Source organism: Sminthopsis crassicaudata, chromosome 6 (genome assembly GCF_048593235.1).
Source record: "Sminthopsis crassicaudata isolate SCR6 chromosome 6, ASM4859323v1, whole genome shotgun sequence".
Taxonomy (NCBI): Eukaryota; Metazoa; Chordata; class Mammalia; order Dasyuromorphia; family Dasyuridae; genus Sminthopsis; species Sminthopsis crassicaudata.
The window spans coordinates 189,402,872-189,420,086 of NC_133622.1; the positions used below are offsets into that span (position 1 = coordinate 189,402,872).

Sequence of the window (17,215 nt, forward strand, 5' to 3'; positions counted from 1 at the left end):
CTTATATGTCAAGTGCTATTTAAATGGTATCTATTATTGGGTGCTATATAAATGATAACTACTACAGAGTTCTATTGCAAATAACACCCTTGACGCTGATTTATTTGTGAATAGGAAGGAAGATTGGGCCAGCACACAATGAGGCGTGTGTGTGTGTGAAATCACCAGATTTGGAATAAAGAGCTTGGAATCTAGGGTCTTTTCTGGCTGCACCATACCTCATGGCCCTAACCTGCACTCATACTCCACATTGACCAAAGGCAAAACCCCCTGCCTTTTTCTGCTTGGGACCCGAAAATAACACAAGAGAAAGAAAATGAAGCTTAAACCAATTTTTATTTTATTTTTTGGTAAAAGTTAAAGTTTGCCAGGTTAAGAAAAGCAGAGTCTGCTGCGTTTAGTGTTCTGACGCTTCCGACAGCAGCCACCGATGGGTGCTGCTTGTCTAAAATAAATGTGGAATTGCTTACGGAGAGTAAGCCATCCCAAATCTGCCAGCTATATAACAGTGTAGAAATTGATTTACGGCACTTGTCTCCCAAACTTTTTAAAGGTAACAGTCCCGGCTATAAAACTATATAAGCATTGCATAAGAAATGTTAAGTCTACAGTAACAAATACAATCTTGTAAAAACTCAATAAATTATATATATATATATATATATATTTATAATATCTAATAACATTTGAAACCATGCGCACGATTGTACATTCTCCTCTGGTGCTGGACGTCACACTCTGTCCGTCTGTGGAATGTACGTGATTAGAAGACATTTGTAGGAAAATACCATTTTTTTTTCTCTCTCCCATTTAAAGTTCCTCGAACAAAACCAAACCAAATGTTTCCCTATAGAAATCTACTTCCTCTGCAAAACAGACCCCAAATTTAAAAAAAAAAAGGAAAAAAAGAAAGAAATGAAACCTTTTTCCTGACATCATCTTGAAGCTATAAATTATTATATATATATATACATATATATATATATATATATATATATATATATATATATATATATATATTTTTTTTTTTTTTCAATTTTAGTTTCCAGGAAATTCTAAAAAAGGAGGGAAAGAATACATAGTCACAGACTAGGATTCTTGTTTCCTATGCTTCATCATGAAGGAACAATTGGGTAGAGAGGGAGGAAATTATAGAACACACTCAGAAATCCTTCTTTTATCATTCAAAGAGCTTAAAAAAAAAGTCAGGTTCCCAACACTGACACGGGTGTCTGTCCCCTAAGTGAGTGTGTAGTTTGCTGAGGGCAGGGGCACTCTCTGGCTACCTCCCTGGGCACAGTGGGGTGCCATGGGCACATGTGAAATGCAGACCATCCAGGGATGCTCGGAGGGCTAAGCCTGCTAAGCTGTGGGTTTGATATGAAAGGATTCCAACATCCTTTGGGCTTTCTTGAGGGTGTGCTTAAAGCCAACAATTATGAATACCTTTATCTGGAAAGAAGATTCATGACCTTCCCACCTTCAAAGAGATGGCACAGAGAAAGCCCTGCCCAACTGGGGCACATCAAGCCGCAGAGAATCCCCCGCCAGCCTCAGTTTCCTCAGACAAGATTTAGTTACAACCTCCCTCCTGAAGGCTGGCTCTGGGGGCTCTTGCTTAACTTGTTGCAAAAATAAACCAAAAACAGCTCACTGCAATTCAGAGAAAAGCTAGAATATGAAATAACAACACAGACAGTCTCATGACATCTGTTCAGGACTGTGCGCGCCATACATTCGCTCGATGGTTCCCGTAAACATGGAAACAAAGGCATATACTTATTTTTCGCAGCTGTTAATAAGTTAAAACTCTTAAAACTCTGGGAAATTAGGTTGACAGCAATGCTACGCTATTTCAAACAAAGCAGATGGAGTCCCTTCAGCAGACTATAAATAACTTTACAAATATACAGGTTAAAATACAATTTTTAAAACAAAACTGTGACAATATAGAACAATAACAACACCGACAAAAAAAAAATGCAATTTCTTTTTTTTCCTTTCCTCTTCTTTGTTGTTCTTTTTTCCCCCAAAGGTCCGATATTTGATATTGTGATGTTTTCTTCTGAGGGCCTTCCATCCATCTTGTTTAAGCTGGATCATTATTGTACACTCTCCATATATATATTTTATACTCTCTCTCTCACACACACACGCGCACACCCACCCACACACACAATATCTATTTATATGTATTTACACAATTGTCTGGAATAAACCTTTTTGATATAAATTAAAGGCTCCTGCCTTCAGGTACCCGTAATTTCAAATCTTCATGGGATGGGGGAAGGAGATGGGGACAGCTGACACTGTGATGCTTCTCTTTAACACAGAAGACAAAAAGCCCCAGCTCCAAACCAACCAACCTACCAACCAACCATTCAACCAGTCACACTCCTGAGGCAGGAATCCTAGTTCCCCCCAAAGCAACTCTGAACAGAACAAGAGGCCCAGAAAGAGAAAGTGACTTAGAGATTCTTGGGATTTAGAGTCAGAAGGTATCTGAGAGATTGCTGACTCTGCCATTTTACGGGGAGAAGAAACTTACTCAAGACAATACTACTCTACCTCTCTTGACTTTGTCTCCATCACTGAGGAAATATGGTGCTTGACCCTTTCTCCACTTCCAACACTCCTGACACTTACTCCAACACAAAACTGTTGCCCTAGTCCCCTGCTCCTGCTCCAGACCTAGTTACTCCCTTTACAATGCCTGAAATTGTTTCGGCTGTTGCCATCCTAATCATGACCAGTGCCAGAGCATGGAGTTGAGAGAACTGAAGCAAGAGATAGATGCCCTTTGCTCCTAGCTGCTCCTCAATCCAAGTAGGGCCGCTGATCCCTTCCTGCTCCATACTGCCCAGACATTTATTAACTGGGAGAAGGCCACGAGTATCATAGCCGGCAGCAACTGAGGGCAAGACTGTCCCTTCAAGGCCAGAGCCTCTTTTGCCCTCCAACTTTGTACATAATTCTTTCTCTCAACCCAGAGTCACTATCCAGTAGGTGGGACCACACCTGTACCCAGTCCCCTGAGAGAACATGGAATCGTCTCCCTTCCAAACGGTCCCCAGGTAGACTGCATAAAGGCAATCTCTCTCTATTCATTATGAAAAGAAAAAAAATCCCCACTAACTACGACCCTATCCCACCTTCCTTCCTCTTCTAACCTTTCTCTAGATCACAGGAAATGACCTCATCCAACCTCCTCAGTTTTTAGTGGAGAAAAAAGGCCCAGAGAGGTAGTGATTTGTCCAGGATGGCTCAGGAAGTACAGTAGTAGAGATGGAGATCGAACCCAGATTCTCTGACCACTATACCACACTGCCTTTCCCCTCTTTCCCCCACATACCTCCCTATCCCAGAATCCTCAAAAGTCTACTCCGCCTCATAGTACAGAACGGTGACTTCATGTCTATGCCTTTTCCTTTGGGGGGAGGGATAAGAGCTAGACCGAACATTCTATTTTCCAATGTATATATATATATGTAATATATATATCAAATATATATATATATATACATCATATAATTATCTTGGCAAGAGATTTTTCTTCCTTCAGGCCATACAGTGCTTCTTGGCTTCTTTCTACAGCAAAAATGATTGGGGGGAAAACAAAGTTTCAGTGGGCCAGGAGGTTCTCCTCAGCCTGGGCCCAGATCCCATCCTCCTGGATGGTCTGTCCCCTCTGGTTCCAGGCTTCTGGATAAGCTCAGCTCCCCACAGGCCCCGGGCCCAGGTCGCTGAGGCTATCACGTCCTGAGAGCGCCGTTACACTTCGGGGCTTTGGGGAGGCAGGGCTCTTCAGGGAGCAGGTCGTGGGCAAACACCGAGTCATCTCCGGAGGAGCAGGTGCTATGGCTGTCCTGGCAGGTGGGGGAGTATTGTTCAAAAGGTACAGACAGGTCCAGGTACTCCTGTTGGGGGAGAGAAGAAACAGAGTCAGAGCATCCTAGGGACCTGAGCCATGATATTATAGCAGAGGTAAGATTAGAATGGAAGGCCTCCAAGAACTGGAAAATGAGTGGATGCTCATCAGTTGGGGAATAGCTGAAAAAATTATGGCATATGACAGTAATGGAATATGATTGTTCTATAAAAATGATGAACAAGCTGATTTCAGAAAAGCCTGGACAGATTCACAAGAACTGGTGCTGAACGAAAGAAGCAGAACCAGGAATACATTGTACACAGTAACAGCAAGATTGTGTGATGATCATCTGTAAAAGGCTTGATTCTTCTCAGTGGTTCAATGATGCAAGGTAATTTCAATAAACTTTGGATGAAAAACGTCATCTGCATCCAGAAAGACAACTATGGAAACTGAATGTAAGTCAACACATGCTATGTTCACTTTCCCCCCTTTTTCTTCTGCTTTTTTTTCCTCTCTCTCTCATGTTTTTTCCCTTTTGTTCTAATTTTTCTCTCCCAACATGATTCCTATGGAAATATGTTTTTTTAAAAAATTAATATGCATGTATAATCAGAAACAATAAAAAGGGGGGAAAAAGAATGTAGGACCTCTACTCTGCAAATGGTAGAAAGCCACTCCTTGTCCATTTGTTGCTCCTACTTTTAAAAACAATTGGAAGGATTTGGAGGAAGAAGGCTTTAGCAGGTCCTCTGTAGCATTTAACATTTTCTTGTCCTTTGCCACATGGGAGAGATTGGACACACCATGCCCAGCACCAGCCTGGTCATGGGAGATGCTCAATGGGAGCTCTTTCTAGAACATTGAAAATGAGCATCCACCTCTCTTTTACTTAAACACCTCTAAGTGATGGGAAACTCACTCCTTCCTGAGGTGAATCAGATGTTTGGGGCTAGAAGAACAATGAAGAGGTTGGCCAAAGAACCTCAAAATTGAACTCACTGAATCCCCAAACTCAAAACAGACCTGGGGCAGGGGGGAGAAGGTAAGGACCCCCATCCCCAAGACCCTCAAGAACTCTTGGCCACTTACATCTGTGGATGTGACTGTGAGAACTCGATCTAAGTCTTCAACCAGCTGCTTGAAGGTGGGTCTCTGGGATGGGACCGCGTGCCAGCACTCTCGCATGATCATGTATCTGGGGAAACAGGATAGGAAGAAGAGTGAGTGAAAAACAGTGGAGGCTCGGGGGTTTCATACGTGCTCAGTCTAGCACACCGGGGAGGGGTCTAGAAGACAATCTGTTATACCTGCCTCGTCTTACAGAAGAGTAATCGCCAAATTCCAACCCCAGACCCATGTTGCTGGGAACATGGGAGGCACACATCAGTGGCAGCCCTGTTATTTCTACCGAGTCAGCAAAGTACCATGGACAGTGATCTGGAGTCTCCTTTTTAGATAAGATAGTTAGTTACAGGATGGTGTCACTTACACCACTGGCTCTGGGTTTAAAATCTCTGATATTTAGACTCATGTGACTTTGAATAATGTATTGACCTGATTCTTTCTTCTATAAAATCAAATGACATCTGAACTCCTTTCTAGTTTGAGAGTTATGATTCTCCAGCTCAATTATGCAATCAAAAGGCATTTAGAAGGGGACAACTAGGTGGTGCAGTGGATCACCAGCCCTGAAGTCAGGAGGATCTGAGTTCAAATCTGGCCTCAGTCACTTAACACTTCCTGGCAGTATGAGTAAGGTAAGGCACTTAATCCCAATTGCCTCAGTGAAGAAAAAGAAAAAGGCATTTAATTAAGTACACAGGTGATATTGTAAGTGCTGAGGATACAAGGAAAGACAAAAACAGTTCCTGCTCTCATGTTCTAAGCGGTCTTCCCCCATTGCCTTGTGGGCCATATTCAATTTGGATGCCTCACAGACTGTACTACATCATGATTCTGAATCACATAAGAATCACATAAAAATCACTGGAAGAGCAAAGTCTAACTACCTAACTACAGAGGGCTGACAGTAACATATTTCTCTCTTGTTTCAGCAAAGAGGTAGTAGGTTGAAGACGATTCTGTCTCATATTTTGTTTAGCTTAAATATATTTTGTTCCCTCTCCCACTTAATAGTATTTTATGTTTTTTCCAATTACATGTAAAGATAGTTTTCAATTCATTTCAATTAATTTTTAAAAGATTTTGAGTTCCAAATGTTTTCTCCCTATCTCCCTAAATATATTTCTTTTTTTCAAGGGAAAGTTCTACTCTGTGTGTGTGTGTGTGTACATGTATGTTTGTGGGTGAGGGTGCATATGTGTATGTATACACATGTGTATCTGAATGTATGAGACAGGGAAGATGTCAGAGAGAAGTAGAGACACATATAGAGATCAGAAAGTGACAGCAAAATTTTTTAAAAAAATATATTGATAAAAACATCTTACATAAAAAATTAGTAGTGTTTGTTAAAATAAAGGCTTTTGTTCTAGTTCATTTTGCAACTGTTTAAACTGCCTTCTTTTCTCCTCCTGCTCACAGACACTGTCCATCTGTCCAGAGCTGGCCAAACTGCAAAGAGTCACATGGTGTGCCAGCATCTGGCCCAGGAAGGTTATAAAGCAGCCTGGATCCCAGATTGATGGTGAGTGGGACTCTGGGAAGCTGGGACTGGGCAAGGACTCCGTACTGTTGAAATTGAAGATTAGTCAGAGGTGTGACAATTTAATGGTGCAATACTCAATCAGGTGGAGAAGAGAAATATATACATTGAGAACATCACTGGCTCAAGGCAGGGACTGAGGGCTATTTTTCATTTGGATTTCGTGGCTTCCAGGGCCAAAGAAGCTCTCATTTGGCAGGTGATCTCCTTGCTGTACTTTATTAGGCCCATGGAACTACCTCCCTGATGTCATGGCCATTTTCCAGAACGAAGGATTAATAATGACAACGGCAATCTCACACAGTACATACAAATCTTCCTAACCTGGTAGACCCTATTCCCCCATTGTTTTATCCTTCAAGAAACCAAGGCTGGCTCCATTAGGGGAAGGACTGAAGCAATGGAATGGTGACCTTCGATATTCAAACCCAACATTTATTAAGCGCCTGCTGGGTACTGAGCACTCATAGATGCAACAAAGACCCTGCTTTCATGGAGATTATAAACTAGTGGGGGGAAAGACAAATACCCAAATAATTATAATGTTAGAGGGATAATCATATGAACTTAGATTTAGCATCTCCTGAGGAGACGTGTCCAACCATATAAAGTTCTAGGAAAAATCTGGGGGAGAGAGATCACATTGGCTTGGAAAAGTAGGAAAGGAAGGTCAGGTGGGGTTTTGTGAATGAAGGGAGGCTTATGTTGGACCCTTCAGGAGAAGTGAGGGAGGGGAATCCATTGTAAGTGTGGAGGAGAGACCAAACTTGGAGAAAGTCTGTCTACTGCATGCTGATCTGGAGCTAGGTAAACAATTTCTTGGCAGGAGCTCCTGAGCTTCCCCAATGGCTCCAGTCTGAGCAGGCACTAGGGCAGGCACCTCCTGGGTACCATGAATTCCTCCCAGATGCTCAATGGTGTCTCACCTTTCTACCACCTCCGAAGGTACTAAAAAGGGTTGCAAAGCATTTTACATCTATTTTCTGCTGATCACATCACACCCCTGTGAGACAGGTGGGATTAGTCCCACTTTACAGAGGAGAAAACTGAGGCTGAGAAAGCTTAAGGGATCTGCTTAGAGTCAGACAGCTTGTAAGAAATGGGGGCAGGATTCAAAAGCCAGGCCTTCTTGACTCCCACTTCATTGTTCTATCCACTTACAGATCATGGGTACAGTTGGCGGGTTTGTCCATCCGATGGCCCTCTTTTAACAGCTTGAAGAGTTCCTCCACGGGAATCCCGGGGTAGGGGGAACCTCCTAGTGTAAAGATTTCCCACAGCAGGACACCGAAAGACCAGCTAGAATTAGGAAACAAACGAATGAAGGAATGAACAAACACGCAAGTAAATGAATGAATGAATGAAAAGGGCACGAGGAGTGAGAGAGGGAGAGGGCTTTGACAACGCACAGAACAATCTCTCTCTCTCTCCTTGGCCTTGACCATAGCTCTCCTTCTCCCCTGGTCCAGTCCTCCTCTGCCCCCCTTCTGTGTAGGCTTTTGTTCCAGGGCAGCCGCGCATGGCTTAACAGAGCCATCAATGGCGTGACTGGCCGCCCAGGGCTGCTCTGAGGAGCTCCTTCCAGAGATCTCTCTGCTGACCCATTCTGAAGTGAAATGAGCATTTCATCATGGAGGTGACAGCCAGCTACTAACCCCTCACTCTTTGTCAACGTCCTTCCCTCCCTGGGCCGTCCCCTCCTCCCCAGCTCCAGAGAACAGAACAAACCTAATTATCTCTGCCCAGCTTGGGAGCCAAGAGCCACAGGCCTCTCTATGCAAGCTGATACTTAAGCTTGCCTACTCTAGCCTTGACCTGACTGCCAGGCTCACAGAAACCTGCCTGGACCTTCCCTTAAAGCCTCGAGAAACCCTGTCCAAAGGAGGGGCAAATATGGACCACGGCCCCCAGCACTGAGATCGCCAGGAGGGGTGAGGTGAAGCCCTTGGGAGGGAGAAGGAAGAAATGGGGTAACTGGTGTATAATGGAAAGGGGGCCTGGATTCAAAATATTCCTCAGGGACTTCCTGGCTGTGTGACTATGGGCAAATCACTTATGAATGAGCCTCAGTTTTCCACATCTATCAAGGAGACCTTGATGTTTATACTCCCAGACTTAACATTGTCCAGAGAGATAACCTGTAGCCTAGACCTGAGAATGGGGAGACCCTGTTCCCTGAGTTTTTGGATACTAGTTATAAGAGAACTCAACACATCCCTGAGTCAGAAACCAAGCCAGAAGGGCTTCTGCAGAGGGAGGAAGGCCACAGCCCAAAGGTTTGGGCCCCATTTCTTTCAAGAAGGCAAGATATGGCCACCAACTTCTCGTCAAATTGCCTATTTGCTCTGGAGCTCCAGCTCTTTGGACTCATTTCTGACCTCAAAACAGGTGATATTCCCAAGTGTTCCTTTGCAAACACAGAAGCAATCGTAATACTAACTAGCATTTATATGGCATTAAGACCCGTAAAGTGTTCTGAATCTGGTGCCTCAGCTATAATGATAACTAGCTTTCATATAGAACTTAAAAATTGGCAGAAAGTGCCAAAAATAGTATCTCATTTTTGTTTACAACAACTCTGGAAGATAAATGCTATTATCCAATTTTACAGTTGAGGAAACTGAGGCAGAGGTTAAGTAGTAGTAATAATAATAATAATAACAACAACACACGTAGCATTTATTCTTGCCAGGAACTGTCCTAAGATATTACAAATATCTCATTTGATCTTCACAACAACTTTGGAAGGTGGATGTGGTTATTATTCCCATTTTATGGAGGAGGAAACTGAAGCAAACAGTACTGAAGTGACCTGAGGGGCAACTAGTGTCTGATGTCTCATCTGAATTCAGCTCTTTTTTTTTTTTTTTCCTGAGGCATTTGGGGTTAAGTGACTTGCCCAGGGTCACACAGGTAGGAAGCATTAAGTGTCTGAGGCCAGATTTGAACTCAGATCCTCCTGACTTCAGGGCTGGTAGGTAGCCCCTACCTCCAGCATTGGTTTTGCACACTGACAGTAAAACATGTTTGGGGGTGACAGACTCCCTCAAGTCCTGGGGGTCTGCTCCACAGTGAGTCTCTAACACCGTGCTCCTCCTCTGACCCTCATTTCATACAATTTGTCCCTTTATCATTCTGATATTGTCCCATTATCATACCCTCTATCATTCTCTCCCAGTTGGGACCTTCTGCGTCCCAGCGTTCCCCATCTCCTGAGTTTCTCCCCAGCTGGGACATTTCATGTTTTAGTGTCCTTCCTGCCCTAGCCCTCACATTCTCTGCCCTCAGGTTCTAAGGTTTCTCTCTGCGGGCTCCAGAGATCCCAGACTCGATGACTAGGCAGTGCCGGACAAAGCTGCCAATGCCCGGGGCAACCCACACGTTGTGATTTTTGGAGGGGATTGTCTGGGAAATGCTTACACATCACTCTGGTGAGTGTACACCCGGTCAAACAGGGCCTCCGGAGCCATCCACTTCACAGGCAGCCGCCCCTGGAATTAGGGAGACAAAAAGGAATGTCCCATCAGCACATTCAGACACAGAGGCCCAGGGCCCCCACGGGGAGAATCAGGGCCCTAGGATACGAGATCCTGTGGTTCAGCCGCCTTGTCACCTTGTGTGAAGACTTGTTTCAGAAGGAACATGACCCAGCTGGAGTCTGGCTGTCACACACACCTGTGGTGGTTCCCTGTGTGACTGCAGAATTGAGCTGAATGGGATGGACGGGAAGAAGCTAGGGGATGCTCTGGCCAGGCGGAGGGCCTGAGGGTGTTGGGCCTGGAGTTCTGTTTGCCTGCCGAGGGGAGGGACTTAGAGCAGCAGGCAAAGGAGGGAAACGATGGAGAGAAGCCGGGTAAGCCTAGATGGAAGGAAAACTTTGTTCTCTTTCTCTAAATCACAAGTTTCAGCCCCTCAGTTGTAGAATATACAACTTTTCGAGGAGTAAAAGAGAAAGATTTTATATTAGAAGATAATTTATATTTGATCTGGGAATGACAGGATAAACCTCACCCCAAAGGGGTAAGACCGGAGCCTGTTTTGGATTTTTAGGTCCAGTCTACTTCTGACATTCCATGTTCTATATTCTAAGGTTCCTTCCTATTCCAACACTCCACATTCTAAGAGCCTTTTCCCAGCTCTGATATTCCACATTACAACATGGAACATGTCCCCTTCAGTTCTGATACTCCATGTCCTAAGTTTTTTCTCCCAGATCTGATATTCATCCTGTATTTTCTTCTCCAGCTCTGGCATTCCATGTTCTATATTCTAAGGTCCCTTCCAGTTCTGGCACTCCATATTCTAAAATCCTTTTTTTAGTTCTGATAATTCCCATACTATTTATATTTCTCTCCAGTTCTGACATTCCATGTTGTATGTTCTAGGTCCCCTTTAGTCCTAATGTTCCATATTTTAGGAGCCTTTTCCCAGCTCTGATTTTCCATGTTCTACGTTCGATGTTCCCTTCAGTTCTGATACTCTATGTTCTAAGCTTCTTCTCCTAGATCTGATATTTCATGCTCTATTTTCTTCTTCAACTCTGACATTCCATGTTCTATGTTCTGGAACTCCATATTCTAAGGTCCTTTCTCCAGCTCCCTGATACCTCCTGTACTATCTATATTTCTCTCTAGCTCTGACATTCCATGATCTATGTTCAAGGTTCCCTCCAGTTCTGACACTCCATATTCTAAGCTGCTTCTCCCAGTTCTGATATTTCAAGCTCTCTTTTCTTCTCCAACTCTGACATTCCATGTTCTAAGTTCTAAGCTCCCTCACAACTGTGACATTCTAGATTCCAAGTTGATACTCCTATTTTAGGATTCATTCTCCCTTGACAAGCAAGGTTGGGGTTGAGAAGGAAGTCTGAGAAGAAAAGCCCGGTGTGTCCCCCGAGGGCAATCAAAGTATTTTGAGGTCATCTTACTCACATTGGTGGTTTTCTTGTAGTAGTCAATGTTGTGCACATCCCTGGCCAGGCCGAAGTCTGCGATCTTCATCACACTATCTTCTGTAACCAGAACATTTCGGGCTGCCAGGTCCCGGTGAATGCACTAAGGAGGGAAAGGAGAAGACCCAAGGTTAAGTAAATGAAGTGCAGATTTGAGGGAGATTGTGGGGACCTCTCCCCTAGAAAAGAGAATTGGCAAGAGAAGGGAGGTCCTACGTGAGGCTGCTTTTGCCCATCGGGAAAATAGTCACTGTTACATCATAATTCTTTCTCTGACAAGGACCAAGGTAAAGAAGCTAATAAAATCACAAATGCCCTTGAGCATGAGTCAAGAAGGTTCCAATGAACAAGAGTTGGGTCCTCATGCAACATCTCCATTTTCTGAGATCACTTTTCCCCCACTGCAGGATTAGACCATGGTACCCACCAACCACATTGCTGGGGATTCTTTCACCTGCTCCATTAAAGAGGGTGCAAAAGGAACATGAGTGAGGAGGGACAACCAAAAAATAGTCTCCTGCCCCCCCTGAACAAGAACCTTGAATTTCAGTCCCATTTTGCTATGTGACCTTTAGTAAATTCCGGCTCTGCTTTGCCTCAGTTTCTCTAACTATAAAAATGAGGGATTTAAATTAATGACCATCAAATTGTCAGTGCAGACAGTCTATGCTGTGTGTTTGAATGCCCTTTCCAGCTCAGATAACCTCCATTTGATGGTCTCTTCCAGCCTGGACATCCCATGGGCCAGAATCCCTCTTAGCTTTGACATTCATTAAATCTACGATACTATGGCTCTGTTATATGGGATTAATTCATGCTCCTATGCACACAGAGACCCAGGGAACATGCTGTTAATTAGAGAAAACTTTATAAGGCCAATATTGCTCAGAGTAAACCAGGCCTAGGAGGGAGGGGGTCGAAGTCCTTTTATATTCTCCTAGATAGGTAGAGGCCTGATACTTCTTAGCTGTGTGATCTTGGGCAAGCCACAATGTGTTAGAGGCTTTAGGAAACTCCGTAAGACTATACATTTTTTTGTAAAAACTAGTACTTATTCTAAACTTAACAAACACTAAATAAAACAGGCATCCCCATACACATAACAGAACACAGAAAGAAATCTGTATAAATGAGACTGCAAATCTCTTACGTACAGCTTGCTCATCTTGCAGCTGTCGAAATTGCTATTAGATTGTAAGTCACAGAACAGCTGGTGATCTGTACTAGCAAAGAGACTTTCCTCACCTGAGAACTGCCTACCAATAGCCTTCCTTACCTACAAATAAATTTAAAAAACCAAACTACTATTAAAACACGAAGGGGGTTATGTCAGTGGGAAAAAGTCCATATACTTTCAAACAATTCTAAGGGGCTTTAAGGAAGCTTTACAAAGTTCTTTCCCCCAGAACAATTCTGTGAGGCAAATGTGTAATATCACTCTCATTTTACAGGTAGAAAAACCGAGGCTCAAAAACACTTGGTTTGGATCTCAAATTCATAACCTGGAGCTAGATATTTGAACTCTAAGGCCAGCAGTCCTTTGCAGATGATGAAAAGCTGGTAGGCTTTCTTCAGAGGCTGGCTGTGGCCAGATGCCTTGGTGGTCCCTCCCTCCTGCTCACCTTCTGGGATGCCAGGTACTCCATGCCTCGGGCCACTTGGTAGGCACAGGACACTAGGTCCTTGAAGGTTAGCTGTTCTTCTGGAAGCTTACAGGTATCGAAGGAGTAATCCATCCCTGGGGGTCTTCGAGCTCGCAGATACTCCCTGAGGTTCCCCTTGGATGCATATTCCACAAGGACGTAGAGGGGACCTACGGTGGCCAACAGGACAGTGGTGTTAACTCTCACACAATCCTCAGAGATAACAGCTTCATCGGAACGAGCAGTTTCCTAACACAGGATTCTAAACTTTCCCACTTTTGACCTCTTTTTGCCTGAGAAATTTTTTACACAACCCCAGGTATATAGGTATATAAATCAAACTGATTTACTGATAATAAATCATAGCTTCTCAATCCCCATGTTTAGTTACGAGACCTCATGGGGTCACAAACCATAGTGTAAGAAGTTGGGTGCCTCAAACTGATCTCAAGCTGATCTGATGGTGGAGAAGAGGAGTGAAACACTCCTGATTTAGAACACTCTGCTAGCATTTCTTAGGTCTCATGTGTTCTCAGGATAGAAGAATCAACATGGGAAGGAGCCTCAGGAGGCATCCAGGACAACTTCCCACCTGCCCACACCATGCCTTCCACAATATTCCTGATGGGAATCATCAGCCTTGAAAACCCCAGGATCCCCAGTTATTGATATGGTCACTGACTCTGTACCCATGCCTCAGTTTCTCTTTGTAGTAAACAGAATGCGATCTGCCTGGTATGTTTTCCCTATTGCAAAAGGAAGCACAGGGTGAGGGATTAATGTCTGAAAGCCCTAGGGGGTAAATAGGGGTCCTTTTCTGATGGAGATGTCTGTCTTCCCAAGTCCTGTCTTCTGGGAGATGAAGGGTGAGGGCAGGGGTGGAAACTGTGGGCCATCTTACCATCCTGTGTGCAGGCTCCCAATAAATTAATGATGTTTTTGTGTTTTCCAATCATTTTCATCATTTCCATCTCAGAGACCAAGTCAGACAGGTCTTTATCTGTGGCGTCATCTAGGGAGGTAAGGAAGAAGACATCACTCAGATATTCTTCAGGCTGAAAACCGATTTTATCAAGAAAAATCACAGAGCAGCAGTTCTGATACCGCCATGTTGGGCTGTGGGGCTAAATGTTTGACAATTGGCTGTCCGGGAGTGCTGGGGTAAGTCTTTTTGTAGGGGCCCAATGACCTCTTGTTGGGGATGAATGGTTACTCAATGGCTGCCAAGCTGCCCCACTGGCACCAAAATGGTATCCGTAGGCACTCTTGCTTTTCAGTTTTTGTTGTTACAAAAAACATTGCTATGAAACTTCTGCTACGTGAGACTTTTTTTTTTTTTTTCTATCTTTAAGCTCTTTGGGCCATTTGTCTCTCAGTAAAGATTTAAGTACCCCCTCATTATCCAGATGTAGATTTTTGGATAGCTCCAATATTTAGTTGTTTCCTTTCTTTTCCTCTTTTGAAAGTCCACCCATAGCTCTTAATTCTGAGGATCATATTTATAACTAATTATAATATTATATAATAAATAATATTATAATTGTGATTAATTATATGTATATATAAATACGATAAAATTGTACAAATAATTATAATTGTGATATTATAATAGTTGTTAGTGGTTTCAGGTTAATGAGATGTTCAATATATATGAGATCATTGGATCCTCTTATCAAATTTGTATGGGAGTACTATAGATATTTACAGGTGAGAAAATTGAGGTTCAGAAGGCTTAATGACTTGCCCAGGTTTACTTAGCTAGCAAGTGTTGGAAGTAGGTCTCTCTGACCCTCTGTGCTCACTGTACCTCCAAGCAGAATAAGCCCAATTTCTTCCAACTTCCAAATGCTTAGCATTGTGATATCTTTGCTCCTATGACAAATACAGCTGCCCCAGCTGGTACTGAGTGTAATGAATAGATATTTGTTAGGGATGTAGCAGCGGGGGTTTAACTTGGGGGTGGGTGGTAGAGGTCCCTCTGATTCTGAAGGCACATAGTAGGGACTTAATAAATATTTCTTAGATCCAAGTCCTCAAATCCAGTCCTGTAGTATGAACAAGACTTGGGGTTACTGTCTCCATTTCACAGATGGGAAAACCATGTCTCAGAAAGGCTTGTCCAAAGAGCAAATCATCAGGGCTTGAAGGTTCTCCACAACTGTCATCTAGTCCAGTGGCCATCCCCATTTGTCAGATGAGCAAATGGAGGCCCAGAGAGTGGAACTGATTTCCTCAATGTTATACAGTCAGGTAATGCCAAAGCAGACTATTAAACGGTAAGCTCTCTAAGGGCAGGGGCTGTCTTTTGCCTCCTTTTGCATCCCCAGTGCTTAGCACAGTCCCTGCCACATAGGTGCTTAAATATTTATTGATTGACCAGAACCCAAGTCTTTTTTTTCATTAAGTCCAGAGCTCTTTCCGGTTCAGCGTTCTCCAATGGAAAGATAGAAAGGACGCCAGTCCATTTGTTTGCTTTGGGGAAGCTTTAAATTGATTCCTCCAAAGGCCGAGGGGGTGAAGCAGAAGCAGAGAATCTATTAAGATGTCTTTCTGAACAGCAGGCAGCACTGGGGACTCCTGTCGGGGATATTTACTGCTATTCATCTGACATTTTTTAACCACAAAAATTCTGAGACTGGAAGGGGTTTTTGAGGTCTCCTGGGCAAGGTTCCAACTAAACCTCTTTTGGGGAGCCTACCCAGATTGCTGTAGCCTAGTGATCTCACTCTCCCCAGAGCAGAGCAGCATTTGCTGTCTGCTTCACTCTGAGTAATTCATCACTGGGGCCTTGTGACATGGCTGCCGTGTCGTTTAAATCTGGTATTGAAGTTATGTGTGTGTAAGAGAGAGAAAGGGAGAGAGAAGGAGGAGGGAGGGAAAGAGACAGAGACAGAGACAAAGAGCAAGAGGGAGAGGGAGATGCAGAGAGAGACAGAATGGAAGAGAGAAAGAGAGAGGGAGAGAGACAGAGAGAAGGAGAAGAAGGAGAAGAGGGAAGAGAAGAGGAGAAGCAAGAGGAAGAGGAAGAGGACATAGGGAAAGAGAAAGACTGAAAAGTCTCAACCAGAGGAATGGAGCTCCAGAATCTCCAGGTGATTATGTCCTCTGTGTCAAGGCCTGCCCCTCCCCTCCATCCCCTTCTTGTACCAGGCGCATCTGCTGTTACCTTTCAGCATCTTCACAGCTACGGTGACAGGCTTATTGGGCTTGTCTTTATCGATGCCGATGGCTTCTGCCATGACCACTTGTCCAAAGCAGCCTTCGCCAAGAGGTTTTCCCAAGGTGAGGCTAGAAGGAGAGAAAAACCGGTTAAGATGTCCTCTCATGTGCTTCCTCCTTTCTGCCCTTTGAAATAAATCTGAGCGTGTTCTTGGGGACAAATCACTTAATCCCTTTGACCCTTAGTTTCCTCCCTTGTAAAATGGGGATAATAATTGTGATACTCTCCTCTCCATGAAGGAAGGTGCTTCAGGTCCAGTGTCACTGGAATGAGTTCCTAAGGCTGCCCTCACCTTCAAGGCTCAGCTCCACCCTGCCTCTTGACTATTTCTGAATGCTTTGGAACCTCCCTCAAGTTAACATCAAATCAACTGGCTCTGCTATCCCCTAGACAAGACTGGAAGCCCCCTGAGGGCTCAGAACTTTGTTCTCTCTTGTTTCTCCTATAGCACAGGGCTGGGGCCCCAGTTCACACTCAGTGACCAAAGGAATATTAAAACTTGTATACCAGAGGCCATCGAGCCCAGGCTTTCTTAAACTTTTCCCACTCGTGATCCCTTTCTACTCAAGAAATTCTTACATGACCCAGGTGTATACAAAACAAACATTTCCTTATAATAAATCACAATTTTGCAACCTCCATATTCAATTATGTGGTCCCTCATGGGGTTGAGACCCACAGTTGAAGAAGCTCTGATCTACTGCAGCCCCCTCAAGTTTGTTTCTTATTCAGATACCAAAGCCCAAAGGGGAAGGGATTTGCCCAGAGTTCCACAGTGACTTAGGGAACAAGGCCTGGATTTAAATGCTACTTCTCACTTCCATAATCATGATTAGAGAGAGGGGCTAAAGGATCAGGGTAA

General features: G+C 43.8%; 1 protein-coding gene across 12 annotated transcripts in view; it reads right to left on the reverse strand.

Annotated features, from left to right (window-relative positions):
• Positions 1–317: 317 nt before the first annotated feature.
• Positions 318–17,215, reverse strand: part of FGFR3 (fibroblast growth factor receptor 3) — a 93,887-nt gene continuing 76,989 nt past the window's right edge. For all 12 annotated transcript variants that reach the window (XM_074274895.1, XM_074274893.1, XM_074274892.1 and 9 more), the window contains 8 exons: positions 16,300–16,421; positions 14,035–14,145; positions 13,113–13,303; positions 11,471–11,593; positions 9,960–10,030; positions 7,701–7,838; positions 4,964–5,069; positions 318–3,917 (listed from right to left, as the gene is read on the reverse strand). In XM_074274895.1, the coding sequence (XP_074130996.1) occupies positions 3,753–3,917; positions 4,964–5,069; positions 7,701–7,838; positions 9,960–10,030; positions 11,471–11,593; positions 13,113–13,303; positions 14,035–14,145; positions 16,300–16,421 (1,027 nt within the window). In that variant the 3' untranslated portion in view covers positions 318–3,752. The remainder of the gene's footprint in view (positions 3,918–4,963; positions 5,070–7,700; positions 7,839–9,959; positions 10,031–11,470; positions 11,594–13,112; positions 13,304–14,034; positions 14,146–16,299; positions 16,422–17,215) is intronic.